We start from the raw sequence: 27,913 nt of genomic DNA on the forward strand, positions 1-27,913 counted from the left end.
TACAATTTGATTCGACAGGCACCTGTTGTTAATAAAATAAATGTAGACTATTAGTGAACAATATTATCAAACACAGTACAGTATGAAAATAAGCTAACACTGCTTCTCCAATAGAAATCCCCGATCACATTTGTAGGCGATGTCATGGCGACGGCGGTTAGCTAAACTAATGCATATAAATACGTATCGGGTCTGTTGTATCGCACCACATTACGCATGTGCAGGCCCTCGAAGGCACTTCTTCGATATAAAGTTGTTTTTGACAAAAATGAAAACGTGTCAGTTTGTCACTTTCACGAGGATGGAGTAATAACATGTGCAACTATTTACGACATTGGCTCGAATCTAGGTTGTGCCTTTTAGATTTCGAGAAAATTAACAACCAAAGGAAGATTTTTTTTCACTTCTCTCATTCATTGACTTCTCAAACCCTGGCCTGGTCTGTTTGGCAAGTGTTCCCGGGAGTCTCACGAATTTGCGCCTCTGGGTTTAGAAACTTATATTATTTAGACGTAATCATTCGATAGATTTGCAAAGGATAATCTATTGTACTTTTCAATGCAGAGAAGAATGGTTTAAATAAACTTGGGATTCAGTTAATGGCTTGCAATAAATGTGGGATTCAATACAAATTGACAACTTGCCTTGCATAAAAATGCTTACCTAAATCTGTCAAATACAGCTTCCATAAAAAATTATCTGCAATTAAATTGCAATGTTGTTGAGGATAGATTCGAGTTAAATCTGTCAGTCTATCAAGACGAGCTCAGGCAATTCTAGGACTACCAACGGGGCCTTGCAGCTATCCGACCCTGATCTCGTGTTTCGTTAGCATCTGTAGCCTGCCAGCAGTATAGTTCTCGGTGAGGCCGGGGAGGCGGAACACCATTGACGATACAAAATAACATAAAAGCTACACGAAATATATAGAGCTAAAACTACAACGTCAGACGACGAACAAAGACCGATAGCCTAAAGGTAAGTGAATGTTGTCAGCGTCAAATTCAGAAATAATTTTGCTAGCTATGTTAGCTAGGCTAGCCTCTGACTAAAGTCGTCTCTATCTAGCATTGTCCAGTCATCCAATTGATTAAACGGAATCCAAGTTCAGTGACCGCATTTATTCACATTAGCACGGTACATTTCAACAAACTAGTGTGATGGCTATCGTTCATATACATGTATTTAATCGTATTTTTTCGAATCGCGTTAGCTAACTAATTAAGTAGCTAGTCAGCTATCTCGCATCTAAGTGAATCGCGTAGCCAGCTAGCTAACGCCGGTCTCGGTAATAATGCGAGAAGAAAAGGAAACTAGCTAAATGTAGCCAAGCTAGCCCGTAGCCGGGTGTGGGTTGTTGTGGGATGGGGTTCAAGTTTAAGCCTAATTTGATGACCATCTGTTTTCAAACGGCATAAATGTTATACTTGTGACGATTATGTAGGTTGCTGCGTAAATAATTGTTTTGTCGGAATTAGTTGTTTATTTGATGTTGATGAGTAGCGTAACGTTTATGCGGTTCAATAGACAATGCTCGGCTGACAGTCCCTCGGCTCACAAAGGACTTGCAATTTATCCAATTTTTCCCTAATGTGCCTCGTCGGCTTTAGTTTCTTAGCTGGCTAATGGGAACAAATCTGGAAATACTAACGTTACTTAGCTAGGTACTAGCTATTGAATTATAACGCTAACGTTACTTGTCTTGAGAGTTAGCGAACGTTAGCGGTTGACAGAAATCATTCAGCAAACCGACATAATATCCAAATTGATTCATAGGTCTTTCAGTTTTTCGTCAAGGAACATTAATAACTAGTACCCCGTGCTTATTTTTTACAGTTATATTAAAATGTCTGTCTGTCTGACCACTTGTGGTCAGCAATGTAATGCCATTGTTAAGGGCTTTGTTTACAGCACCATTGGGAAAACTGTTTTAATCAACATATTTTAACCTTTATTGTATTCAATTACAGCCTCGGTGTTAAGCGGCCTTCACAAATAATGACTGCTACAAATAATTTTCTGTCTTATCAGATGCCTTCAGCAACAGTTGGCAACAATGCTGTTCAGTCCTCCAGCCCAGAGTTGGGTTCTGGGACCCAGTCTGAGGCCATGAAGCAGGTCCTGCAGGTGATAGACAAGAAGGTCCGCAACATGGAAAAGAAAAAGGTAACAATGTTTCCTGTTTTTCATCTAAGCATGCTTTCGGATACCTCCCAAAAAGCATAGGTTGTTTCATGCTTAGTCGTTGCTTGAGACCAACTGAGGAGCAATTCTGGATGTCTCGTCTGGTAAGATTGTCTGCCACGCGACCCTGCATTGACTTTGTCTCAAAGTTGGTAACTAAGATTAAGGCTAAGATTATGGCTACAGACAAATTTAGTTGGTGTAATCAATCATTAACCTATGATGTTATTTGGCATTAGAATCACAGCACTTAATAGATGGTATATTCCTGGGTAAACCTCAGTTGGTATATTTCTGCTGATAGAATCTCAGCAGACCTTCTCGTAACCCTTATTAAATGTACCATTTTTCTATAGGGCAAGCTGGATGACTACCAGGCCAAGAAGAATAAAGGAGAACGGTTGAACCAGGATCAGCTGGTACGTACACTGGTCTGGGTTGACATTAGCTCAGGGAACTTGATTGTTTAACCTGTTCCATATGTACTATAATCTTTCATTCTTCAGCTTTCCATTGTTTTTATACTGTGGTGTTTGTCGTTTTGATCTATGACACAGCTAACAAAACATTTCATGTTCATTCCCTCTTGTCTGTAGGATGCCTTGACCAAGTTCCAGGAAGTAACCAACAACCTGGATTTTGCAAGGGAGTTGCAGAAGAGCTTCCTGTCTTTGGGGCATGAGGTGAGTTCCGTCTCAAGGTTTCATTTTGGTCACTGTGACCACACTCACTGTATTTATTAGGTGCTATTTCTCAGTCACTGTGGCCATAGTGCAGTGACAACTTCTTCCCCATTTCCTTGCAGATCCAGAAGGCAGTGAAGAAGTCTGCCCGGAGGGAGCAGCTGCAGCGGGAGGAGACGGAGCAGAGGCGGCTGAAGACTGTTCTGGAGCTGCAGTTCTTGCTTGACCGGCTGGGGGATGAGCAGACGAGGCAGGACCTGAAACAGCCCGCTGCAGGCTCCCCCCTGCTCACCGATGCTGACCTCACTGCACTGGACAATTTCTACAAGCTGGTGGGCCCTGAACGGGACCATGACGTCAGGTACAAACCTTTGTTTTCTTTTTTTTTTGATGGAGGAGTGACATAATATGATGGTAGGCATGTTGTAAATGTCCTTCCCTGTTCTCCAGGTTGACTGACCAGTATGAGGGTGCCTCCCTACACCTATGGGAACTGCTAGAGGGCAGAGACCAGGCTGTGGCAGGAACAACATGTATGTTTCTAACACTTTTGAAGTAGCTCTCATTTTATTTACTCTGTACATGTAGACTTTGGCTTGTTTAATTAGTTACCCATACCCCCAGCTGTATACTGAGTATCTTGGGGCTTATCTTAGATTTTGAATAAAAAGGAGCTTGAAAGGAAAGTTTGCTGAGCTGGCTCAACTGGGAGCAGTGTTATGACTAAAGCCCATCCAACCCCTTGAAGCACAAAGGGCATGCTGGACATACAGGCCATGTTAGCAGAACATGTATAAAGGGAAGCTCTTTTCTGTGGTTGGGGTGAACTGGGTTCAGGCCAGTGGGCTTTGAGGGGTAGTGCCAGCGAAGACACAGGACACCTGTCATTCCACAAACACTGAGCATCCACCTCCCATATTCCAGAGACAACTTTGCGGTGGATCATATGGCATTGTGGATTATAAATACTTGAGGGTTATTAAAGTGCTTCGAGCAGTGGATCTTGGCTAGGCCTAGTGCTGTGGAATGGGTCACAGCTGTGACTACCAAGCATAGACCCAGCCTATTGACTAACTCACAAAAGTTTCTGTTACTGATTGGGACCACTAAACTGTGGTATATTTATGCGTTATCAAGACATTTCTAATACGTTGTGAATATGATCCGCCCCTTTCCTCTAGACAAGACACTGAAGGAGACCCTGGACAAGGTGCTGCTGAGTGGCTATTTTGACAGAGCACAAACGCATCAGAACGGAGTGTGTGAAGAAGAGGAAGAAGAAGAGGAGGAGGAGGAGGAGGAGGAGCAGCAGCAGCAGTCTGTGGTGCATGAGTCGTCTGGGAACGGGGAGCAGCCTGCAGAACCAGGTAACCACCATAACCATAATTTCCCGTGGGCAGAATCTGTGTGTAGACCGAGAGAATCTTCTTGACTGAATGGGATGCATGAGATTCGAGCAGGATTAGTTCTGTATTTTGTTTAAAAAAAATTGTCACTGGCTATTTGGACGTATCAGGATTGGGCGAAGGCAATGCTTAAACTGCTTCGCCTTGAGTGCTTTGGCTGAGTGTTTCCTTTTGTGAGGGTGGAGACTTTATATTGCTGTAACACTCCATTTCTAATACGTATTAAGACGGACGTTAATCACGCAGCTGAATAAATTACATGAGATTTTACTTCTGGGTTAGATTTTGATAACCTGAGGGGAACTCATGTTACGATTGGTCTGAGTGTGTGGACCTGCGTGAGTGGATATTAATCACAGTGTATTCCTTTTACAGAAGGAACAGTTACTGAAGAATACATAGAGGCCATTGAAGTAGAAGCCTCAGAGGTGAGTTCAATCTCTACCCTGACTCTTAACTGCTGTAAGGTTCAGAATTCTCTGGTTTACCTTACCTATTGGAATCTAATCAAGTGATCTTATGTTTATTTGTGTAGTTTGTAAACAGACAGTTGATTCCAGAAACCACATACAGCAGCACTGGCAACGACCAAGTAGAGGAGTGGATAGCAGACGTCCAGGTATGCTGCATGTTCACCTCTCATATTATTTGTCATATCACAAAGTCACACACAGAATCTTTTAGGGTTCATTAAGTAACTCCATGGCCCAATGATGTCATCAGCTGGGTTTAAATCTGTCCCTGTGTCTTTAGGTGGTCAATGCCCTCCAGCACCATTCTCCTCCCCAAATGACCCCTGAGCCCCACACTGTGAACCCAGTCTCCCACACGCCTGACCCCGTGGTCCGGAAGCAGGTTGTACAGGACCTCATGGCCCAGATGCAGGGGACCTATAACTTCATGCAGGTGATGATCCTTCCAACTGCCCCCTATGGTCCTGCCTACCGGATCCTGTTTGGTATCTTGTTCATGCTGACCCATGTGCTTCCTCCCACAGGACTCCATGTTGGAGTTTGATGGCCATGCCCTGGACCCAGCCATCGTGTTGGCCCAGCCCATGAAGTCTGCACAGAGCATGGACCTGCAGCAGATGGGTCAGTGTTAGTACATCACATTCTGTTCTAACTCCCCTCTAACCAACACCACTCCATGGCTGTAGTTCTCCTAGAGATGTTCGCTTCTACACTCACCAACAATTTATTAGGTACACCCATCTAGTACTGGGTTGGATCCCCCCTTGCTTCTAGAACAGCCTGAAATAATTTTGGGCGTGGATTCTACAAGGTGTCGGAGACGTTCGTTGCTCCATTGGTATCAAGGGACCTAACGTGTGCCAGGAAAACAGTCTCCACACCAGGTGGATGGGTCCATGGACTCATGCTACATACAGTTGAAGTCAGAAGTTTACATGCATCTTAGCCAAATACATTTACACTCAGTTTTTCACAATTCCTGACATTTAATCCTAGTAAAAATTCCCTGTCTTAGGTCAGTTAGGATCACCACTTTTGTTTTAAGAATGTGAAATGTCAGAATAATAGTAGAGAGAAGGATTTATTTCAGCTTTTGTTTCTTTCATCACATTCCCAGTGGGTCAGAAGTTTACAAACACTCATTTGGTAGCATTGCCTTTTAAATTGTTTAACTTGGGTCAAATGTTTCAGGTAGCCTTCCACAAGCTTCCCACAATAAGTTGGGTGAATTTTAGCCCATTTCTCTTGACAGAGCTGGTGTAACAGAGTCAGGTTTGTAGGCCTCCTTGCTCGCACACGCCTTTTCAGTTTTGCCCACAAATGTTCTATAGGATTGAGGTCAGAGCTTTGTAATGGCCACTCTAATACCTTGACTTTGTTGTCCTTAAGCCACTATGCTTGGGGGTCATTGTCCATTTGGAAGACCCATTTGCGACCAAGCTTTAACTCCCTGACTGTTGTCTTGATGTTGCTTCAATATATCCACATCATTTTCCTCCCTCATGATGCCATCTATTTTGTGAAGTGCACCAGTCCCTCCTGCAGCAAAGCACCCCCACAACATGATGCTGTCACCCCCATGCTTCACGGTTGGGATGGTGTTCTTCGGCTTGCGAACGCTTTTTCCTCTAAACATAAGGATGGTCATTATTGCCAATCAGTTCTATTTTTGTTTCATCAGACTAGAGGACATTTCTCCAAAAAGTACAGTCTTTGTCCACATGTGCAGCTGCAAACTGTAGTCTAGCTTTTTTATGGCGGTTTTCTCCAGCATCTTCACAAGTTCCTTTGCTGTTGTTCTGGGATTGATTTGCACTTTTCGCACCACGGTACGTTCATCTCTAGGACTCTCTTTCCTGAGTGGTATGACGGCTGCGTGGTCCCATGGTGTTTATACTTGCGTATTATTGTTTGTACAGGTTATCGTGGTACCTTCAGGCGTTTGGAAATTGCTCCCAAGGATGAACCAGACTTGTAGAGGTCTACAATTATTTTCTTTGGTCTTGGCTGATTGCTTTTGATTTTCCCATGATGTCAAGCAAAGAGGCACTGAGTTTGAAGGTAGGCCTTGAAATACATCCACAGGTACACCTCCAATTGACTCAAATTTATGTCAATTAGCCTATCAGAAGCTTCTAAAGTCATGACATCATTTTCTGGATTTTTCCAAGTTGTTTAAAGGCACAGTCAACTTAGTGCATGTAAACTTCTGACCCACTGGGATTGTGATACAGTGAAATAATCTGTAAACAATTGTTGGAAAAGTTACTTGTGTCATGCACAAAGTAGATGTCCTCACCGACTTGCCAAAACTATAGTTTGTTAACAAGAAATTTGTGGAGTTACTGAAAAACGAGTTTTAATGACTCCAACCTAAGTGTATGTAAACTTCTGATTTCAACTGTAAGCCAAATCATGACGCTATCATCAATATGATGCAACAAGAACCGGGATTCGTTGGACCAGGCGATGTATTTCCACTCCTTAATTGTTCAGTGTGATCGCGTGCCCACTGGACCCGCTTCTTCTTCTTTTTAGCTGATAGGAGTGGTCGTCTGCTGCAATAGCCCATCCGTGACCAGGACTGACGAGTTCATTCCGAGGTGCCGTTCTGCACAACACTGTTATACTGTAATGTTATTTTTCTGTTTGTGGTCTGCCCGCTAGCTTGCATGATTCTTGCCGTCCTCCTTTGACCTCTCATCAACGAGCTGTTTTCGCCCACAGGACTGCTGACTGACTGGATGGTTTTTGTTGGTCGCACCATTCTCGGTAACCCCTAGACACAGTCGTGCGTGAAAAGACCAGGAGGTCGGAAATTTCTGAGGTACTGGATCCGGCGCGCTTGGCATCGACGATCAAACCACGCTCAGACTCTTAGGTCACTTATTTTGGCCATTATAAAGTTAAATCGAACAGTACCTGGATGTCTGTTTGCCTGCTTTATATAGCAAGCCATGACCATGTGACACATTGTCTGTAGGAGCGATTCATTTTTGTGAACGGGGTGGTGTACCTAATAAACTGGCCGGTGAGTGTAGTACTGCTTAGACTCTTGAGTTTTCTGTTCATTTTTAGTTGCTCTAAGCAGTTTGACCAACAAACCATTTTATATTTGTCTTGTGTACAGTTCATTCAGAATCCAGACTTTCTCAACCAAGCTCAGTTCCTGAATCTACACACGTAAGTAGTAATAATGATTCTTGAACAGAATTCTGATAGTAGTGATCCCCAAGACTCGATACTGGAGCAGACTTATTTAAAGGGCAAGGTCACCATGTGAACCTTCCCTTATTCTCCCCCTCCCCAGATCCCCATGGTCTCCCCCACACCTGATGGCTACTCCTCCACAGCGCCCCTCTACCAGCCCTCCCACACAGCAGAGCCCCGGCCACAGACAGACGGCACCGACCACATCCAGGTAAACCCTCCCTCCCCAAGGTGCCCTCTGCTCCACCCTCCTCTACCCCCCTGGCTGTGTGGGTGGGTGGTGGAGCTTCTCTATGCTTGGCTGTTATTGGGCAGTGTGAGAGATGGTTAACACTCATCCTACCTGCCTGTCCTGAAGTGTCTGTGAAAAGCATTGAAGTATGTGACGTCTCTGTCTCCCCGCCCCGCCCCCTCCCTAAACCAGGCCTCGATGTCCCTGTCGTCTGAGCAGTCCCCCGCCCCGTCCTCCTTGCCCTCTGCCTTCCCGCCCGTCTCCACCCCCCACAGCGGCGGCATCAATGTCAACGCAGCACCATTCCAGTCCATGCAAGCGGTAGGCTTTGTTAATGGAGGACTTATAACTGACATCGCTTCACTTGAACAAAACCTTCATATAACCCACTTAACTCTAATCACTTACCACACGTTGATGGTACCACAAGTCTTACGACAGGGAGAATAGAAGTAGTACACACTGTCACACAACAGTAATACCAGATTTACTTTGCAAGGATAATGAAAAAACTGATCGGGACATCAACTGAATTAATAAGTATAATTCCAGTGTTGGCCTACATTTCTCAAAACCAAGCTTCATCCCATACCCCCCCCCCCCCCCTGTCAGAGCAGAACAGAATGCTCTTGTCTGCCCCCATGTCTACATAAAGATTTATAATCAACTCTAAGCTGATTAACTTTATTTAGCGAACCTTGGACAGTATTTACAGTATGCTCAATAATCAGTCTGTTAGTGGTGATTTGCTGTTGTCTGCGAGTCCTGCGTGGGTATCTGACACCTCTAAATGAAAGCTTTTCTCTGGTTGTATTGTGTCCCTAAGGTGTTCAACCTGAACGCCCCCGTGCCCCCCACTAACGAAGCAGACAGTCTGAAGCAGAACCAGTTCCCCGGCGGCTACGGCCAGGGCTTCAGCAGCCAGGCCGAGCACTCCTTGGAGGAGCCTGACATCCAGCAGGACACTCTACAGTCCGGTGAGAGAGGGACTGGGGTGGCTGTTGGGGCTGAGGATGTGACTTAGACAAGTGGAGTCTGAGGACCAATAGACCTTGGGTCTGAAGACTTGGGTCTAAGGGCATGATCAGAAAGGTCAAATGTTGTTAATGACTCTTATACTGTTGTCCTCAGCTGTAGGAGGCTTCCACACCCAAGACCAAGTGATGTCAGCGGCAGCGGGCCACCAGGTGCAGTCGTCCCAGGGGCCAGGCTTTGGGCGGCAAGGCCAGTCCTTCTATAACAGCAGGGGGGGCGTGCCTCGCGCAGGCCCCAGGAACCCTCGGGGCATGATCAATGGATACCGAGGATCCTCTAACGGCTTCAGAGGTATGAGATCCAGCTAATTTACTGTAAGGGACCTACTTTGATACAGGAGGGATTTTTATTGTGGTGTTAACCGGATAAATGGTTGTCTTCCTCAGGAGGATATGATGGCTATCGCCCTCCCTTCTCGAACACTCCAAACAATGGTTATGGGCAACAGGCCCAGTTCAGCACGGCGCCCCGGGACTACCCCAACAGCACCCACCAGCGGGTAAGGAAGGACACAGCCAACCATTAGGTCCTAGTGACTAGAAGACACTTGACCGTTGCATTAGTTCCAATATAAGGGATTCTATGAGTTGTCCCAGATGCTGTCATGAAGGTGCTGTATAAGTCTTTCTGAATGACCTGTTGTTTCTACAGGAGGGATATCAGCCAGGCTACAAGCGGGGAGCAGCCCAGGGACCTCGGGGTTGCTCTCGAGGTAATGCTCAAGTGATGCGATCCTAAAGCGCTTAAAGGATTGTCAACTTCCGCCACATTGAACATTCAGATATTATGAATGTGTTTGCCCCAGCTCACTTTTATAAATCTTTTTTGTTTTGTTTCTCATCTATCTTTGTGTTTCTCCTGGCCTATTTATCAGAGTAAGCCTGCATTGGTTTGTCTAAGATACTTTTGTTTTAACACATGTAAAACTGAAATCCACAGCATTTAGATTTATCAGCAAGTCTGTGTTCGAAACAACAAATAGATATTCCTGTAAACTTGAAAGATTTCATTAATTTATTTTTTGTACAAAATAAATGCAAAAAAACCCTGCAACTGTCAGTCCAATCCATGAGAATCTTTTATATTTTCTGTCACTGCCCAGCCCTGTCAACCACTTTTCCTCTCTGCTTTTGGTTCTCATAGCATTACTTGTTTGTTTTTTTCCGTCTCTCACCATCTCTTTGTAAGCCGACGTTACTCCTTGGGAGACTGTTTCAATAAAGATGTGTTGTATAACCTGCTGTCTGCTGCTAGTTTGTTTTTGTTGGTCCCTGATCCCTGCTGCTCTGTGGTGCTCTCACAGCCTTATCTGCCTCTGCTGACATCTCTTGGGGTTAAGAGTGGGTTGGAGGATTTTGGTTATGCTTTGCTGAAAGGACTTCACTCTGCTTCTGTCTCCCTCACCTGCTGTGCCCTGCCTTCTGTATTTTGTCATAGGAGCATACATATTGTTGGCTATTAACATGCTTAAACATTCATGAAACATGTCAAAGAGTTTCAAAGTAAACCTGTGGTGTTATTTGTAAATCCTAGAGCAACAGATGTACCTCCCTTTTTTGGTTCCATCTGGCAAAATACATACTATTATTCTGTATGACCTGGATAAAAGCTTTCAAAGCTCCGATTTGCAGGGAATAATGCCACTGTGTATATAACTGAATTGACATGAAGGCAGCTTTTACCTTTTAACTTGTTTTCAGGATTCCATTTTGTAATGGGTGTATTAGCTTGCTTGTAAGTCAATTTTTGTCTCCCTATTTGAGTTGATCTCTCTTCCTTGGCAGGTGCACACTAATTTATAGAATGTGGATGAGGGTTTTTAATTGTATTCCAAGCCTAGATTTAACCCAGAATAAGGGTGACAGGCTGGCCTCAGCTGACTGATTTATTTTGTGTCTGCTTGGCAGTTACAGGCCGGGGGGGACTGTTCAAGCCCAGCCGAGGGATTGTGACCCAAATGGCTGGACATCAAGCCAATTAGTCTTGGATACCAACAACTCTCTACCCTCCACCTAGGGCAACCTTAAACATCACCTCTACACTCCTGGACCATCCTTCCCCTGATCTGACTATTCCTCTCCATATCAACCTCTAGGTTGATTTGGTGAAGCCTGGGTCTGAAGCCATACGTACCACCCTTAGCTCTCCTACAATCATATGCTATTGCATAGCCTTAAACTGATCAAGCTGGAACGTGTGTGCCTTTGCTGTTGGACTGTTTATTTGGGTCTTTGCTTAATAGGAAATCATTTACAAAAACTGGCTGAAGCTAGTGACAGGCTTTGGAAGCATGACATGAAAGACCAAACAATATGTTGACTGCGGTCATACCACACAAGGAAATGTTTTGTCTCAATGTGAAGATTGTTTATACTGTACATTGTATTGCCATGGCATGTTTGGGAGTAAAGTCTGCACGTGTAGTCTAAGCAGGTTGTAGGTCTGACTGAATGACTGATTTACCCAAAATGAAGATTTCTTGTGCGTACATTTTGCTCTGGCCATATGGTAGCTGATAAGAGTGATGCACTGAATAAATGCACTGTTCTGTAAATTTGCATTTGTTACTTCATATCTGCTCTGTCCAATAACATTATCATTGGTTGGAACTGATGTCAACACTGTAGGTGTGTAGAATGTAAGGATTGTGTCAACTTCACATTTAAAGAGGTTCACTCTCTGAGTCATGAACACTAGCTGTAAAGAAAATCACTATATTGTCTACAGCAATATTGATGTTTTCCTGTGCAATTGGTCATCTGAAAATTAAACTAATCTTTTGTACAAATACAAATTAGGCACACCTCTGTATGGTGCAAGATAAAAGAGCATTTGCCCAAGCCAGCAGAATTTGGTAAAAGTAAAACAAAAGCCCAATTTAAGACAGACTCTGGGGGTGATGTGCTGAGTACAAAAGGTAGACCTCATTGCATGGTAACGGGCCTGTTCAGTATCAATACATGTACTGGCCTTGGCCAAGATACACCTGCAGGTCATTAGGAACAATAGCATCATTCAAGCACAAACTTGAAAACATGACATGATTACCGATAATCCCTACAGAAATAACCAGATCATTAACTGACTCTTACATTTGCACATGAATTAAGATAATCCAAAGAGCTGGCTATAGTATAAGCACCACAAAATACGACTGCAATCCACTCAGGTTTCCCATGACTAGTGCCCATAATAGCCAACATTAGCATACATTGCTGTTATCAGACTTGTGGATATGAAATAAAGTGGTGGCCAAGCTAATGCCATGTAATACACAGGAATGAACCCATAAAAAAAAGAAAGTATATTATGTTCTGTTCCATGAGACAGTTGTCTTTACTGTTCATAATGATCCCAATGCCATTTTCAGTGCTTTTTGAAATGGAGCCTTTTCAGGAATCCATACATTTCACAACATTATCATTATTCAGGTGGAGTGACCTGACAATTATTAGGCCTAATTGTCATGACATCACACAGCACTAATTAAAAACGATGTTCCAAAATATATAGACATTGACACTACCAAAACCATTTCACCAAAGCTCTGCATTTTAAGTAATGATCAATTATGACCAATCCATACATCACATACCGCATATGCACTCTATAACACAAATTCCCTGACTGCAAACATATAAAACATTTCTAGGCCTTGGAGGCTCAAATTGAAATCCACAAGTGGGCAGAGATACTGTAAACACCTCCTGTGTTCTCCAGCTGGTTTTCAGTTAACTCTTTCAGGATAATGGAGTACACATGCCCATATGGAGGGACCTCTGCACACTGGACTGGAGGTATATAAGTACTGTAAAGGTCTGTGGGTGGGGGGCCATGGAGCCAGAGCTGTTGTCTTTAGAGTTTTATCTGGCAGCTGGGGTTGAGTGGGCTGGTTCTGATGGGGGCCTTATGGTAAGTCATGTTGGCCCTATGGCACTGCCTGATGGCCTGGGGGCAGATCCTGGAGTCGTGGTTGGGACAAATCCTGGGTGTTGTGGGGTATTTGGTTCTGGAGGTGGTTGTCTTGCTTCATACCTGGGTGGTTTTGGGACATATCTTGGTGGCCCAGGGGCAAAGGATGGTACTCTCCTTGTGGCTCTGGGATAGCATTCCCTTCTACTGAAAAAGAGAGTAGTTCTGAATATAGTTCATTTTTTACATCTTTTTTTAAATTCTGTTTATTTTTACCCCTTTTTCATGATATCCAATTGGTAGTCACAGTCTTGTCCCATCGCTGAATTATTCACATCTTGAGATCCATTTTCCATAGTCACCTCTACATTCTGAAAAATACATTACACACCAGTAAAGAGAAAATGGAATTGGGGTAAACTATCACTCACCATGAACCTCTGGAGGGGGCTCAACTTTCTGGGTTTTCAACCGTTCCATGTGTTCTACTGCCTGAAACACCACAGACAAACAGAGATAAGCAGATGGATGGTTGTAGGTAAGTATGTCAGCTCATGTCAAAAATAACAATACCACACAAAAGAAGTGCGTTACAGTAATAGAGAACCTATTGGTTGTGTCTGTTCTACCACTGCCCACTCTGTACCTGCTGAAGCTCTACTTTCTGTGAGTTGAGCTGTTCCTGCTGCCTCTCCAACTCATCCCTCTGTTTCTGGAGGTCTGATGCTTTCTGGTTGAGGTCCTCTTCCTGCTGGGCCAGGTGCTCCTCAAACTCCCTCATCTCCTCGTCTGTGTAGGCCTGGTTCTGCTCTAAGGTCTAACAAAGGAGGACGTGTCAGTTCATACCCTTATACCTCTCCTTATTGACTTGAAAAGCAACATAATTACAGTGTGGTTGAATGTAGGAGTGTTTAGAGATATGGTATGGTTTTTGTTACTCTTGCCGTTTCATAATAATGAGTTATAATGTTGAAGTATAAAAAGTAGGCCAGTATGAATGAGAGTTAAAATAGATATAGCTACTACACCTCCCAACTATCTGGTTCCAGGAATTCCTTTTTCTTTGTGGCAATCAGGAACTCTTCTAAGGAGACCAGTCTGTCTTTGTTGGTGTCCACCTGTAAGCAGTGAGAGATCAGTCACCATGTGAACTATTTATTTCATTATATCAACGAAACCAATCTCTAACTTTCAGTGATAGCAATCCATGGGAATATAGTATGCAAGGTTCACGGCCGGGACAACAGTATACCTCGTTCATGACGTGCTCTCTCATACGCAGGCGCTCTTCCTCCATCTCCACCATATCGTCCTCTTCATTGGTAGGATCATAGATCTTCTCCAGCTGAGCCCACAGAATATACCGTTATCTATACATGCACACGTTTCATTATCATTTCAGGTGAGACATTAAAAAAAGAGGACAAATCTTTACCTCCTTCGTAAACAATGCCTCCAATTCCTGCTCATCGAAGAAGCCATCTCCATTGGAATCTGAAAATTCAAAACGCGAGAATGTTGAGGAACTCTGAGATGGATGTCCCTGCCCCAGCCTATGATGTCTATTGATGAGGACTTACCATGCAGCTTGAAAAAGGTCTTGGGGTCAAAATCTTCAGGGTCAAGACCATCTGCTTCCTCCCACACCTCTTTGAACTGATTCTGGCTGCCCTGCACAGCAAAAAATGTTAGTCCCCTGTTAGAAATAAATCTCTCACTTGAGCTAAATCATTAAGTATGGGGAAGGTCTAGAGCAGAAATGGGCAACTGGCGTCCCCCTTTTGTAGGCCCGCAGATCAATTTCCAAAAACAAACAAATATATACAGTATAAGCATACTGAGTGTACAAAACATTAGGAACACCTAGGTCTTCCCTGTGGCTCAGTTGGTAGAGCATGGTGTTTGCAACGCCAGGGTTGTGGGTTCGATTCCCACGGGGGACCAGTACGAGAGAAAAAAGAAAAAAACAAGATTTAAAAAAATGCATGAAATGTATGCATTCACTACTTGTAAGTCGCTCTGGATAAGAGCGTCTGCTAAATGACTAAAATGTAAAATGTCTAATATGGAGTTCCACCCCCTTTTGCCCTTAGAACAGCCTCAATTTGTCAGGGCATGGACTACAAGGTGACGAAAGCGTTCCACAGGGATGCTGGCCCATGTTGACTCCAATGCTTCCCACAGTTGTGTCAAGTTGGCTGGATGTCCTTTGGTGGTGGACCATTTTTGATACACACAGGAAACTGTTGAGCGTGAAAAACCCAGGAGCATTGCAGTTCTTGACACACTCAAACCGGTGCGCCTGGCATCTACTACCATACCTCGTTCAAAAGGCACTGAAATCTTTTTTCATGCCCATTCACCTTCTGAATGCACACATACACAATCCATGTCTCAATTGTCTCAAGGCTTAAAAATCCTTATTTAACCTGTCTCCTCCCCTTCATCTACACTGAAGTGGATTTAACAAGTGACATCAATAAGGGATCATAGCTTTCACCTGGTCAGTGTATGTCATGGAAAGAGCAGGTGTCATTAATGTTTTCTACAGTCAGTTGTTTAGGAACTCATCTGGGGTCTCAACTTACTGCTGGGAGTTAGCATTGTAGAATACACAAGATCCCATTTTGAAATGTGGTTGTGAATCAGCAGTTTTTCTCTTATGTCAGCTAAACATTTTTATATACAGACCCTCAAGCCACTGTGGCCCCTCATGATGAGTTCAGATTTTTTGTGGCCCCCACCACCCCCCATCAAAGTTGCCCATCCATGGTCTAGAGACTGGCTAGACCATATGTGAGCACAAACAAATTGAGCTCTGAAACACACAGTTAACATAGCATCCAAGTGCAGTTGGACTTACTGGATGGTTGACTTTGGGATGGTCTGCATGTTTCTTCTTCATCTCCTCGTAATGTTCTTCCTCCTTCATCCTCCCTTCATCGTCTAGAGTCTTGAGGTGTTCCCTTCGCTCATGGTCTTTCGTCATCTCGTACTTCTTGAACTCCTCATGGCGTTCCTTGTCATAGTTCTCCAGATCGTTTGTGGCCTTGTGGTCAAATGACGGATGAAAGTTAAAATGTCTTGAAGGAGAAGAGGACTACAGGTACCTTATTAAGCTACTGTATGCATGTCCCATGCATTCTACATTATACTTACTGATTTGATGAGTCTGTCCAGATCCTCCACTTCAAAGGTGTGAGGATTCATGTGGTTCAGGTACTCAAACTGTTTCAGCAGAGCTTGGTGGTCTACTGCCATATCTGTGAGTGAGGTTTAACAGTCATAACACAATATGACATTTGATGACCTGACATTGGCACTGTAATAGTTATCCAGTGCGGCAGGGTGTGTTGGTCAAAGCTCACCCTGTGTGCATCTATACTAGCCTGTAATCCTGCCAATTAGTGGTTTAAGTGAGACGTTACTGTTGTCTGTAATACTCTGCTATTACTATTGTGATTCGAAACAGAGATTTTCAGAAGCATGTTTCACAAGTAGGTAGGTGACTCAACACTGACGCTACAGTAACCACATCCTCTTGAGACCTTTGCCTCAAAAATGTACTTCTTGGTCATTTGTCCACACGCCCTAGTGTTTCTAGATGTTAACAGTATAGCACTTAAGGCATATTAATGGTCTTTCACTGGGCAGCATACCGTTCCCTCCTTCGATGTCTTGCTTGGCTTTGATCAGTGTCCGTAGCCGGCTAACCTCCTGCCTTTTTAGCTCATCCAGTTGTGTCCTTACATGGTGGCTGACAAAGTCCAGCTCTTTGGCCAGCTTCCCCATCTGTAGGAAACATGATGTAATGATTATCATACTGCTGCTGTTTTGTATTTTTCATGACTAATGACTCAAGGAGAGAGTAAGAACAACAAGAATGATCAGGACACACTGTTAGAATACCTTGATGTCCTCCATATCTGTGTTATGGAGCTTCTCTCTGAAATGCTGGTCTTTTTCCAGAAAATCAATGACTTCCCTGAGATAACGGTCATAGTGGAGTCCAGTGTCCTGTTACATGAAACAAAGTAGTAAGTTGTAGTGCATAACATGCATACTAGCTCATGCATCATTCAGTAGACCTTCAGTTCAGTCTGTATACGTTACAATTCAATAAATGATGTTAGAGAACATAGCTGGTATAACTGGTCTGAGCTTGTACTGGTAGCACAAATAACTGCTTTTTTCATGGCTGTTAGGGCTGCTCTGCCTGTCATGTTTCTCTACTGTGCTTGCTTGGTATGTGATCCTTCACCAACTCTTACCACACTTGGTGGTGGCTCTGAGGCTTTGTCCTCCGGCTGGTTCACCTTGGTCTTGTCCAGACTGATGGGCACTGCCTCCAGACAGAGCAGATGTACCAGAAGCACAAGGCAGCTGGTGTGGAATACCTGGCTCCAAGACATCTGGAGACACAAGACGCACTTAGACACAACAACACATGACAAGCAACACTTCAATCAGAGATGATAGAAAACATCAGTCTCTGCCCCAAATAAAGTGGCTGTGCCCCAACCATAGAGAAAGACAGAGGACTCTTCATTTGTCCATTTTGAAGTAGTCCATTTTCTTCTACTACTACTTCTATGAGTTGGTAAACAAACAAAGGGTGCATACTGCCACCTGGAGTATGTTCTTGGGAAAAAAAGACAGTTCCGGTCTGCTTACTAGTTTATTTAGCAGACAAGATTTGCTTAGAATTCCATGGCATTATTTTATAGTATGAAGAATAGATTTGAACAAAGCTGAATGCGCACATGCGGCTATTCTGTGTTAAGCGGTTAACAAAGAAATAGCTACTCCTATATGCTTAATTTAGAGTTATTAATGTAACTTTAGTTGTTCTACAAACGTTGGGCTATATGTCTTGATTTTTAATACATGATGCGACTAATGATGATTTGAAAGAAGTCGCTTGAAAGGCATGAGCTCTGCTTTGTTTTTTTGCCCAGGCTTTACACACTACATCAGTCACTCATTCACAATTTGACAAGTACTTGATAATGCCTAGAATGTTATGGCGGCATCCCCTTTGTGGCCAGTGGCCATTGTGCCCTACTACGTTGTGTGCTCCGAATCACCCCTCACTCACATGGCTCTCCATCATGTGATCAGGTCTTTCTCACAGGCTACAAGTGAAGACAGACACATCGGGGATGCAATGGCACACGTCCTTATCCAATTCCGAGGTGCATATTGAAGATATTGGAAGAACTGTCCACATTTACTTTTCGTCAGCCAACAAGATGAGTAGGCTTAAAGAACAGCAAAAGTACTATCCCCCATAGTACAAAAGTCGACCTATTCTACTCTGTGCAAGAAATTAAAATTCCAAACATAGTCCGGGACAGTTGTGGGATGCGATAGATCCCAAATTAATACAACCACTAGCATCAAAAAAAACATTTTTACACAATGTGGCTGACGCAACAGATCAGAACGTTTAGCTTAAAAATGGTGATAAACTATGAGGCTATTTGTTCACGCAGCAATGTGCACATGGGTAGTAGGCTATAAACGCAAATGTTCCATTTACAGAAAACACCATTATCAAAAGTGACCGCAAAAGCAATTATGCATGTAGTGCTTTTATTATAAAGGTGCATTTTTATGGTGAAAATTATCCTCCCCAAACTTGAAACTCACGTGCTGCTTATGTATGCCAGTTAGGCTCTACACCCCTTGTAAAGCAGATTGTGTTTAATTTTAAGTTTTTTTTGGACACATTAGTTGTGATACAACACTTATAGGCCTATGGGCTAGGCTACATGAGGTGTGCAACAACGATTCGAAAAAGTCGCAAAAAAAGGCATTGTTTCCTATGCTGGGCATCATGCACAAGTGATAACATATAATTCACAAGTGATAGGCTAATATTGCCACCCAGCAGACTATCCTTGATTTAATATTGTCTTTACATATACTAAATAATATATATGTGTGAAATTTGTTTTGATTTAGAATGGACCATTATCATGCACCTGTATCAAAACAAAGCCAAGACAACGCAGGAGTGGCTTGGAGACAAGTCCCTGAATGTCCTTGAGTGGCCCAGCCAGAGCCCAGAACTGAACCTGATCAAACATCTCTGGAGAGACCTGAAAATAGCTGTGCAGCAACGCTCCCCATCCAACCTGACAGAGCTTGAGAGGATCTGCAGAGAAGAATTGGAGGAACTCCCCAAATATAGGTGTCCCAAGCTTGTAGCGTCATACCCAAGAAGACGAGGCTGTAATCGCTTCCAAAGGTGCTTCAACAAAGTACTGAGTAAAGGGTCTGATTACTTCTGTAAATGTGATATTTCAGTTTTTTATTTTCATTAATTTGCAATAACCTGTTTTTGATTCGTCATTATGGGGTGTCGATTGAGGGGGGGGGGGACTATTTAATCAATTTTAGAATAAGGCTGTAACGTAACAAAGTGTGGAAAAAGTGAAGGGGTCTGAATACTTTCCGAATGCACTGTATTTATACTGTAGCTAAGAAAGTAATACTAAGTGTATGTTGTGTAGTAAACTGTTAGTAGCCCATGTGCCTCGCACTAATAATTTGGTCCTTTTCCCCCTCATAACTTAGCCTACTGTTCTGACTTGGTGGTGCACATGTAGCGTATTGCCTGTTTTAGAGAAATGCAATCATCAAATATTATACTGCTTATATGCCCATTTTATTTATCCTACAGTTCTGACTTGGTGTACAGGGAGAATACGGTAAGAACGGCCCATGTACAGTGACCGAATTCAAAACATTTACTACGTCCGTCCTAGCTCGCTAATTAATGTCTTAATCGAAATTAAGGATTGCCTCTTATCCGCTCTTCGTTCCCTTATGCCATAGTTTGTACATCTCAATTGTCAGTAGAAACCACATTTGAGGAAGCAAGTCAGCTATATCAGCTATGTTTTTTTTAAAGGCAGTAAATGAGGCTGAATGAACTGTTTCGCTGCCAGACAAGGCTCCGCTGATAGCCAGGTGTAGCGGTGGTAAGGATTCACTCCATGGTGCTGAAAAGAAAGCTCTGCTGTTGGGACAGCTTTATGTAGGCCCTAACAGTTAATGGGCACTGTTTGTCACCGTTATAGTGCAATTACTGTATTGTTTAGTGTTGTTGTAGTGGCTTTGCTGGCATACATCCCAAAAAAGTCGTGGGAGTTTGCCCCACCAAGATTTAGATGCTAAAATCGCCGCTGCTATTTCACCACCCCATTAACTCTTTTGCAGTAAAATCTCTGCAGCTGCCACCTACACTCATTAGAAACTCACTACCCCATGCCAAGGACCTGGGAGGACAGGACACTGCCCCCTCAATACACCCTGTAACTCTTCTGAAGTCAAATCTCCTAAACCCAAATACTTCTCTGCAGCTGCCACAACAACATTTTCTGTGATTTACATTCCATTTCTGCAGTACAGTTGATAACCATTGCTATGAACGCTAAGAAGCCAACCTTACTAAAGCATAACTCACTCCTTGCCCTATCCCTCTGTGGCACAAATCTACTACTCACTGGGACCCTCTCAGGATCCCTCAACCATCCAGCACTACACTGACCACTTCAACCTGCCTCTTTCGCACCGGACACTTCCGGTCCCCAGCTACATGAGCACCCCTACAGTTGACACAACTTTATCCACCGAAACTACACAGTCCTCTGTCCCATGCCCTCCTGCACACTTCCCACATCTTGGAATCTCCCTCCTACACACTGCTGCAACATGACCATAAACGTTGAACCTAAAACAGTTCAGTGGATTCTGCACAAAAGTTCTAACAGGATAAGTGATATATCGTAACATGACTTTGTCTTGTATAGGCTCTGACTCAAAATGACTTCTGTTTCCTCACGCTCCCCACAGGGTCGTCTGCTCTAGTTATCTCCATGGCCCCAACCTCATATGTTTCCTGTCCATTGCCGACGTGTCTCTCTGCCATCGATAGCTAACTAGCTACCTGCTTGCAGCTAACTAGCTACGCTATTAATAATATGTTAGCTAGGACGTGATACTTGTCATCTAACTAACTAGCGTGCTACAATTGAAATCATCAGCGGTTCAATAGCTAGTCGTCTAGCTAACGTTACACTTTACAGGCAGACTCACTGCGGCCAATACAATAACATAGCTAGTAGTGATGATGCTGGCTGGCTAGCTAACAGTTTGCTGGTAGATGGCAAGCTAATCTAATGACAGCTAGCTTGAAGCTAATTATGAGGTTTTCATTTCCACCCCAAGCAAGCTACTTAGCTAAATAACAGTGATGCGGGGTCTTGTGTTGACCACATCGAGAAGTTGCGGTATCTGTCTTATTGGAGTCTGGTTACCTGTCTCATTAACAAAATAACAATACCTTCAAAATAATTCATGTCACAGCGGGACTTACTTTTGGATCGGAATCCCCGTCAAATGGTCGTTACTACACTCACAAAGTCGTAAACCCCGCCTATTTCTAAAATGTCTCTTCTTAAAATGAGATTTTAAACCTAACTTTAACCACAGGGCTAACCTTACGCCTAACCTTACATTAACACCAATTATGTTTTCATAAATTTTACGATATAGGCAATTTTGACTTTGTGTCTGTGCTATCTAGTGGAAACCCCGTCAAGCTAATTTCGCTAGCTAACTAGTCTCCTCCCGAGCTGATCATTTGTCCTCTCGTTTCTTCCTTGATGCCAGCAGGCGTTTGTTTACAGTGTCAGATAGCAAGTAAATGAAATCCTACATTGACAACTTGGCATGCACGCTAAATTAGGTAGTTGCCATTGGATAAAATTTTCACTTCCTACTTTCTGAAGACGCGCATAGTTATTCTATTAGGCCGCACACACTGTCAGTCAAATTATTGGAGATATACTACGCTATCAAGATAGGTTGCACTGAATCGTACGTGGCGTTTATAATTTGGAGGTGGGAGTTCGCTGATCCTGGATCAGTGTAGCTTTCTTGCCATGATATCAAATACAGTACAGGAGGTTGGTGGCATCTTTATGGGGAGGACGGGCCCATGGTAATGGCTTGAGCAGAATAATTGGAAAGGTATCAACAACATCAAACACATGGTTTCCATGTGTTTGATACCATTCAATTTGCTCCGTTCCAGCCATTATTATGAGCCGTACTCCCCTCAGCGGTGGATATGGTATGTGAAGATATTTAGGTAGGGAGATCTGATCCCAGGTCATTTCATAGCTTCATTTTTGACTTTGTCATTCTTACATAGCTAGTTAATTTAAACAGACTTTATTTTCAATAGGGTGAAGGATAAAGCATACTTTTTTGTGCTGGTTTAATGTGATTGCTTGGACTATTGAGAAAATTGATGAGCAGCTTTCTGCAGGGTTATTGTATGAGTGAACATTATTGAGCTAGAAATACTGGCTATGCCAGCAAGACGTATGTGGTTTTCTAAATATACTGAACCAAAATATGAACGCAACATGCAACAATTTCAAGGATTTTACTGAGTTCATATAAGGAAATTAGTCAATTGAAATAAATAAATTAGGCCCTAATCTATGGATTTCACATGACTGGGCAGGGGTGCAGCCATGTGTGGGAATGGGAGGGAATAGGCCCAGCCACTTGGGAGCCAGGCCCACCTATGGGGGATCCAGGCCCAGACAATCAGAATGAGTTTTTCCCCACAAAAGGGCTTTATTACAGACAGAAATACTCCTCAGTTTCATCAGCTGTCCAGTTGGCTGGTCTCAGACGATCCCGCAGGTGAAGAAGCCAGATATGGAGGTCCTGGGCTGGTGTGGTTACACGTGGTCTGCGGTTGTGAGGCTGGTTGGATGTACTGCCAAATTCTCTCAAACAACATTGGAGGCGGCTTATGGTAAAGAAATTAACATTCAATTCACTGGCAACTGCTCTGGTGGACATTCCTGCAGTCAGCATGCCAATTGCACGCAGTGGTGTAAAGTACTTAAGTAAAAATACTTTAAAGTACTGCTTAAGAAGTTTTTTTGGGTAGCTGTACTTTACTTTATTATTTATATTTTTGACAACTTTTACTTTTACTTCACTACATTCCTAAAGAAAATAATGTAGTTTTTACTCCATACATAATGAGCTTGGTTTTACTTGTATTTAACACTAATTTGAGATATGTAAGTGATTTCTGAATTGAATCAAAGTCATGCTGAAGTTCACGAATGGCCTGCTGCACCTAGGTGGCAAAGGAATACAAAACTGTGTCATCTGCATAGAGATGAATGTTACAAGTATTAACAGTGTTTCCTATGTCATTAATATACAAGGTGAACAACAATGGACCCAAAATCAAACCCTGAGGAACACCTTTTTAAATCTCAAGAAATTCAGATTTAACCCCATCTGTTCAGAAAGCCTGAGTTCTGTCGCTAAGATAATTCTGAAACCATAAACAGGCTGTATATCCCAGGCCTATTTTTGATAACTTCTTCAGCAAAACAGAATGATCAACAGTGTCGATAAACAAGGCAGCACAGCTCTTTTTAGCATCCAAGGCATTGACAAGATCATTAATGGACACAGAAATAAGATTATTTGTGTAAATAGCAACAGCACCACCGTTGCCCTTCCTATCAGTCATAAACACATTGTAACCATCCATATCAACCTCAGAGTCCAGGGTTTTATCAGTTAACCAGGTTTCAGATAAAATAAAAAATATCAGGGTCTGCCTGAGAGGCCCAGATCTTGACATGATCCATTTTAGGTAATAAACTACGAATGTTAAGATGTAAAAATGTTAAACCTTTTCTGCATTTAAAATCACATGGAGTTTCAATACAAGTCAGATTATTTTGAGATTTCAGAACAACAGGAGACTTAAAGATTGGATTATACCTATTAGGAAAAGAAAACAAAGTAGAAATAGCAATTCCATTTCTCTGCTTAGCACCGTTAGGCATGTCACCATTTTCAGATACAACATGAGGAACTCTCACAGTGACCAAAGAGGAGATGGTGAAATCTGACTTACATGTAATGCTAATATTGTCCTCACATCAATTTAGTTGACCAAGAACCTTCCCAATGTTTGATGACAACAGCCGGGAGCCATTTTCACCTAGGTGAATTTCATCTTCCACAAAGTAGCCAGGCTTATTCCAGAAGGAGTCAAAATTGTCTACGAAGGGAGGGATTTGGAGCAATAATAACGTTTTTTGCTTGAGTGATCAATGGATTGATCTATCTATATTTAGAGAAATAAGCTTCTGTTAATGACAACAGCCGGGAGCCATTTTCACCTAGGTGAATAAACTGTCATGGATCAAAGTCCATCTCGTTCATCAATGGCCCCTCCTATAGAGGAAATGTCTTGAGTGGTTCAGGAGGTCAGCAAACTCACTGGGATCTCCATGAGCCAGATCATGACATCCAGAACTTCCTTGGGAACGCCGCTGCCTTCTGTTTCCCAACTCCTTTCCTCCGTGACATCCTTGCATTCACCAATGCCACCTCTTGCAAGAGCCGCTTGGGGCTCCAAGGAACATGATTCTAACGAGAGAAGCATTACTAGCCATTTGCCCTCACAGTATGTGGATAAGTCATGGCCTTTTGCAATCTACCCACGCTGTGAGGAACTGATCCGACAAGAAGGAATGCCTCCGCTGGAGAAGTCCCACCGTGCCAAGGAAGAGATCGAAGAGTCGGGCAATGTCTTCCCTGTTGCTGAGGTCAGGGTGCTCTGAACAGACCTTGACCAGTATCCATGAGGAAGATGAGACTAAGGTGCTCCACCTGATCAGCCAGGCCGTGCATGAGGAGACTCCCATGGAAATAATGGCTGAGGTGGAAAAAGTGGCAAGGAAAGACTCCTCCAAGAAGAAGGCCTCCTTCTGGAGAAGACTGAGATGTATTTGTTGCCTGGAGAAGAAGAAGGCTGTTACTACAAAGAAGAATAAGGTGGAGGAGCATGAGCCGGCAAAATGGTCACCCTGCACAATCAAAGTCACAAAGGTTCAAATTTGTCTTAATTATCTCTTGTAAATTCTATCTTTTCTGTTCCCTTTACAGAAGGATTCTGAAGATGCTATTTTCCCTACTGGGATTTCCTTAAATGCTCAGGAAATGATTGATGTCCTAAAACAGAACATTTTAATAAAATCTAAATATTTTACATGTCAGCATCTGTGTCTATTTCACATGTATGACACGTTTAGGGTTTTCCTTACATTATGCTCCAAATTAGTCAGAAGATTAGGTCAGATATTCAGTCCATGGTCAAGTGTCAGACTATAACTGGTTCAATGATACGGAAAGTAGCAAAAAACATAGATTACAAGCTTCACTAACTATTACAATAGTCTTCATTTTATAGGGACTACCGCTGGGGTAGTTTACTTGAAAAACAAACATGTCACATAAACAACCACAGAAGAATAAATAAACACACACACACAATTTTTATTTAATTTAATTTAACCTTTATTTAACTAGGCAAGTCAGTTAAGTGTAGCCAGGTGGTAAAAGCTCATAGCTGTATTAATTTATATTCACTAGATGGCACAGTCCCCTTAAGAGATCCCTAAATAGTGTGCAAGCGGTTATGTGATTGCTCATGTGCAGTGTGTAAGAGTGAGAGCAAGCAATTATACTGGAGAGCTGTTGAAATCCATTGTGGGGCCAAGGTTACTTTTGATGGATTGACATGAGGATGTTAGCTTCTTGCTAGCTGAATACCAGTGTTCTCAGAACCATGTTGTGGTTGATGATAACATTATTTGAAGCTGCTGTATGGGTGAGATGAGGATCTACTGTTCCATGTGAGGTTAGGGTATCATGTGGACAGTGTGCTAAAAGCAGAGCCACTACCGTTTATGCATTTCAATTTGTACTTATTGTACTCAGATTGTTTTTATGCACTTTACTAACATATTAATTTCACTTGATTGTGGTTTAGACTGAACTTTACTTTATGGTGACTTCACCTTGCGGTGATAGAACAAACAACCCCAAATTAGTTTGTGTCCTGTGCTGGGTTTACTTTCGCCAGGCTACATAACAACTAATTCTTATTCACAATGATGGCCTACCAAAAGGTAAAAGGCCTACTGCGGGGACGGGGGCTGGGATTAAAAATATAGGACTAAACACACATCATGACAAGAGAGACACCACTACATAAAGAGAGACCTAAGACAACAATATAGCATGGCAGCAACACATGATAACACAGCATGGTAGCAACACAACATGGTTGCAGCACAAAACATGGTACAAACATTATTGGGCACAGACAACAGCACAAAGGCAATATGATAGAGATAACAATACATCATGTGAACCAGCCACAACTGTCAGTAAGAGTGTCCATGATTGAGTCTTTGAATGAAGTGGTGGCGATAAAACTGTTCAGTTTGATTGTTTTTTGCAGCTTGTTCCAGTCGCTAGCTGCAGCGAACTGAAAAGAGGAGTGACCCAGGGATGTGTGTGATTTGGGGACCTTTAACAGAATGTGACTGGCAGAACGGGTGTAGTATGTGGAGGATGATGGCAGTAGTAGGTATCTCAGATGGGAGGAGTGAGGCCTAAGAGGGTTTTATAAATAAGCATCAATCAGAGGGTCTTGCGACAGGTATACAGAGATGACCAGTTTACAGAAGAGTATAGAGTGCAGTAATGTGTCCTATAAGGAACATTGGTGGCAAATCCGATTGCCGAATGGTAAAGAACATCTAGCCACTCGAGAGGACCCTTACCTGTCGATCTATAAATTACATCTCCGTAATCTAGCATGGGTAGGATGGTCATCTGAATCAGGGTTAGTTTGGCAGCTGTGGTGAAAGAGGAGCGATTATGATAGAGGAAACCAAGTCTAGATTTAACCTTAGCCTGCAGCTTTGATATTTGCTGAGAGAAGGACAGTGTACCATCTAGCCATACTCCCAAGTACTTATATGAGGTGACTACCTCAAGCTCTAAACCCTCAGAAGTAGTAATCACACAAGTGGGGAGAGAGGCATTCTTCTTACCAAACCACATGACCTTTGTTTTAGAGTTGTTCAGAACAAGGTTAATTAAGGGAAGAGAAAGCTTGTTGGACGCTAAGAAAGCGTTGTTGTAGAGTGTTTAACACAACATCCGGAGAGGGGCCAGCTGAGTATAAGACTGTATCATCTGCATATAAATGGATTAGAAAGCTACCTACTGCCTGAGCTATGTTGTGGATGTAAATTGAGAAGAGCGTGAGGCCTAGGATCGAGCCTTGGTGTACTCCCTTGGTGACAGGCAGCGGCTGAGACAGCAAATGTTCTGACTTTATACACTGCACTATTTGAGAGTGGTAGTTAGCAAACCAGGCCAAAGTCTCATCAGAGACACCAATACTACTTAGCCGGCCCACAAGAATGGAATGGTCTACTGTATCAAAAGCTTTGGCCAAGTCAATAAAAATCGCAGCACAACATTGCTTAGAATCAAGGGCAATGGTGACATAATTTAGGACCTTTAAGGTTGCAGTGACACATCCATAACCTGAGAGGAAACCAGATTGCATACCAGAGAGAATACTATAGACATCAAGAAAGTCAGTCAGTTGATTATGACAAGTTTTTCCAACACTTTTGATAAACAGGGCAAAATAAAATTGGCCTATAACAGATAGGATCAGATTGATCTCCTCCTTTAAATAAAGGATGCACCATGGCTGCCTTCCAAGCAATGGGGACCTCCCCAGAGAGAAGATACATGTTAAAAAGGTCAGTGATAGGCTTGGCAATGACAGAAAGATCTAAACCAGGGCTTCCCAACCGTCTTCCTGGATATCTACTGTCTTGTAGG

The 27,913-nt window shown here is 42.9% G+C and overlaps 2 protein-coding genes across 6 annotated transcripts; one reads left to right on the forward strand and one right to left on the reverse strand.

Moving 5' to 3' along the window:
* Positions 1 to 490: 490 nt before the first annotated feature.
* Positions 491 to 11,777, forward strand: LOC106562317 (caprin-1). 4 transcript variants are annotated; one of them, XM_014127114.2, is made up of 19 exons: positions 508 to 978; positions 2,032 to 2,166; positions 2,541 to 2,603; positions 2,781 to 2,867; positions 2,990 to 3,228; positions 3,318 to 3,400; positions 4,049 to 4,234; positions 4,649 to 4,701; positions 4,809 to 4,892; positions 5,027 to 5,179; positions 5,271 to 5,373; positions 7,877 to 7,929; positions 8,057 to 8,167; positions 8,381 to 8,509; positions 9,015 to 9,165; positions 9,320 to 9,514; positions 9,610 to 9,722; positions 9,875 to 9,935; positions 11,131 to 11,777. In XM_014127114.2, the coding sequence occupies exons 2-19, from the start codon at positions 2,032 to 2,034 to the stop codon at positions 11,202 to 11,204; spliced, it is 2,073 nt and encodes a 690-aa protein (XP_013982589.1). In that variant the 5' UTR covers positions 508 to 978; the 3' UTR covers positions 11,205 to 11,777. The 4 variants fall into 4 exon arrangements, with proteins under 4 accessions (XP_013982593.1, XP_045545186.1, XP_013982589.1 ...); XM_014127115.2 differs by having other exon boundaries at positions 517 to 978; positions 5,271 to 5,367; XM_014127118.2 differs by lacking the exon at positions 8,381 to 8,509 and having other exon boundaries at positions 491 to 978.
* LOC106562318 (nucleobindin-2) lies at positions 11,423 to 21,839 on the reverse strand. 2 transcript variants are annotated; one of them, XM_014127120.2, is made up of 13 exons: positions 21,522 to 21,839; positions 17,407 to 17,547; positions 17,045 to 17,152; positions 16,795 to 16,927; positions 16,295 to 16,398; positions 15,999 to 16,184; positions 14,716 to 14,806; positions 14,571 to 14,629; positions 14,388 to 14,480; positions 14,164 to 14,253; positions 13,782 to 13,952; positions 13,567 to 13,627; positions 11,423 to 13,339 (listed from the first exon to the last, which is right to left on the reverse strand). In XM_014127120.2, the coding sequence occupies exons 2-13, from the start codon at positions 17,545 to 17,547 to the stop codon at positions 13,152 to 13,154; spliced, it is 1,425 nt and encodes a 474-aa protein (XP_013982595.1). In that variant the 5' UTR covers positions 21,522 to 21,839; the 3' UTR covers positions 11,423 to 13,151. The 2 variants fall into 2 exon arrangements, with proteins under 2 accessions (XP_013982595.1, XP_013982594.1); XM_014127119.2 differs by having other exon boundaries at positions 11,423 to 13,342.
* Positions 21,840 to 27,913: the final 6,074 nt, after the last annotated feature.

The sequence above is a fragment of the Salmo salar genome, chromosome ssa11 (assembly GCF_905237065.1).
Source record: "Salmo salar chromosome ssa11, Ssal_v3.1, whole genome shotgun sequence".
NCBI lineage: Eukaryota > Metazoa > Chordata > Actinopteri > Salmoniformes > Salmonidae > Salmo > Salmo salar.

Excerpts from the sequence above, each read along its gene's own strand:
- LOC106562317 (XM_014127114.2), top strand. The coding sequence starts at position 2,032 with ATGCCTTCAGCAACAGTTGGCAACAATGCTGTTCAGTCCTCCAGCCCA. Across the intron at positions 2,868-2,989 it reads TCCTGTCTTTGGGGCATGAG|ATCCAGAAGGCAGTGAAGAA; the intron begins GTGAGTTCCGTC and ends ATTTCCTTGCAG. Across the intron at positions 9,515-9,609 it reads ATCCTCTAACGGCTTCAGAG|GAGGATATGATGGCTATCGC; the intron begins GTATGAGATCCA and ends TGTCTTCCTCAG.
- LOC106562318 (XM_014127119.2), bottom strand. The coding sequence starts at position 17,547 with ATGTCTTGGAGCCAGGTATTCCACACCAGCTGCCTTGTGCTTCTGGTA. Across the intron at positions 14,807-15,998 it reads ATCCCAAAGTCAACCATCCA|GGCAGCCAGAATCAGTTCAA; the intron begins GTAAGTCCAACT and ends TTTGCTGTGCAG. Across the intron at positions 13,628-13,781 it reads AGAAAGTAGAGCTTCAGCAG|GCAGTAGAACACATGGAACG; the intron begins GTACAGAGTGGG and ends GTGGTGTTTCAG.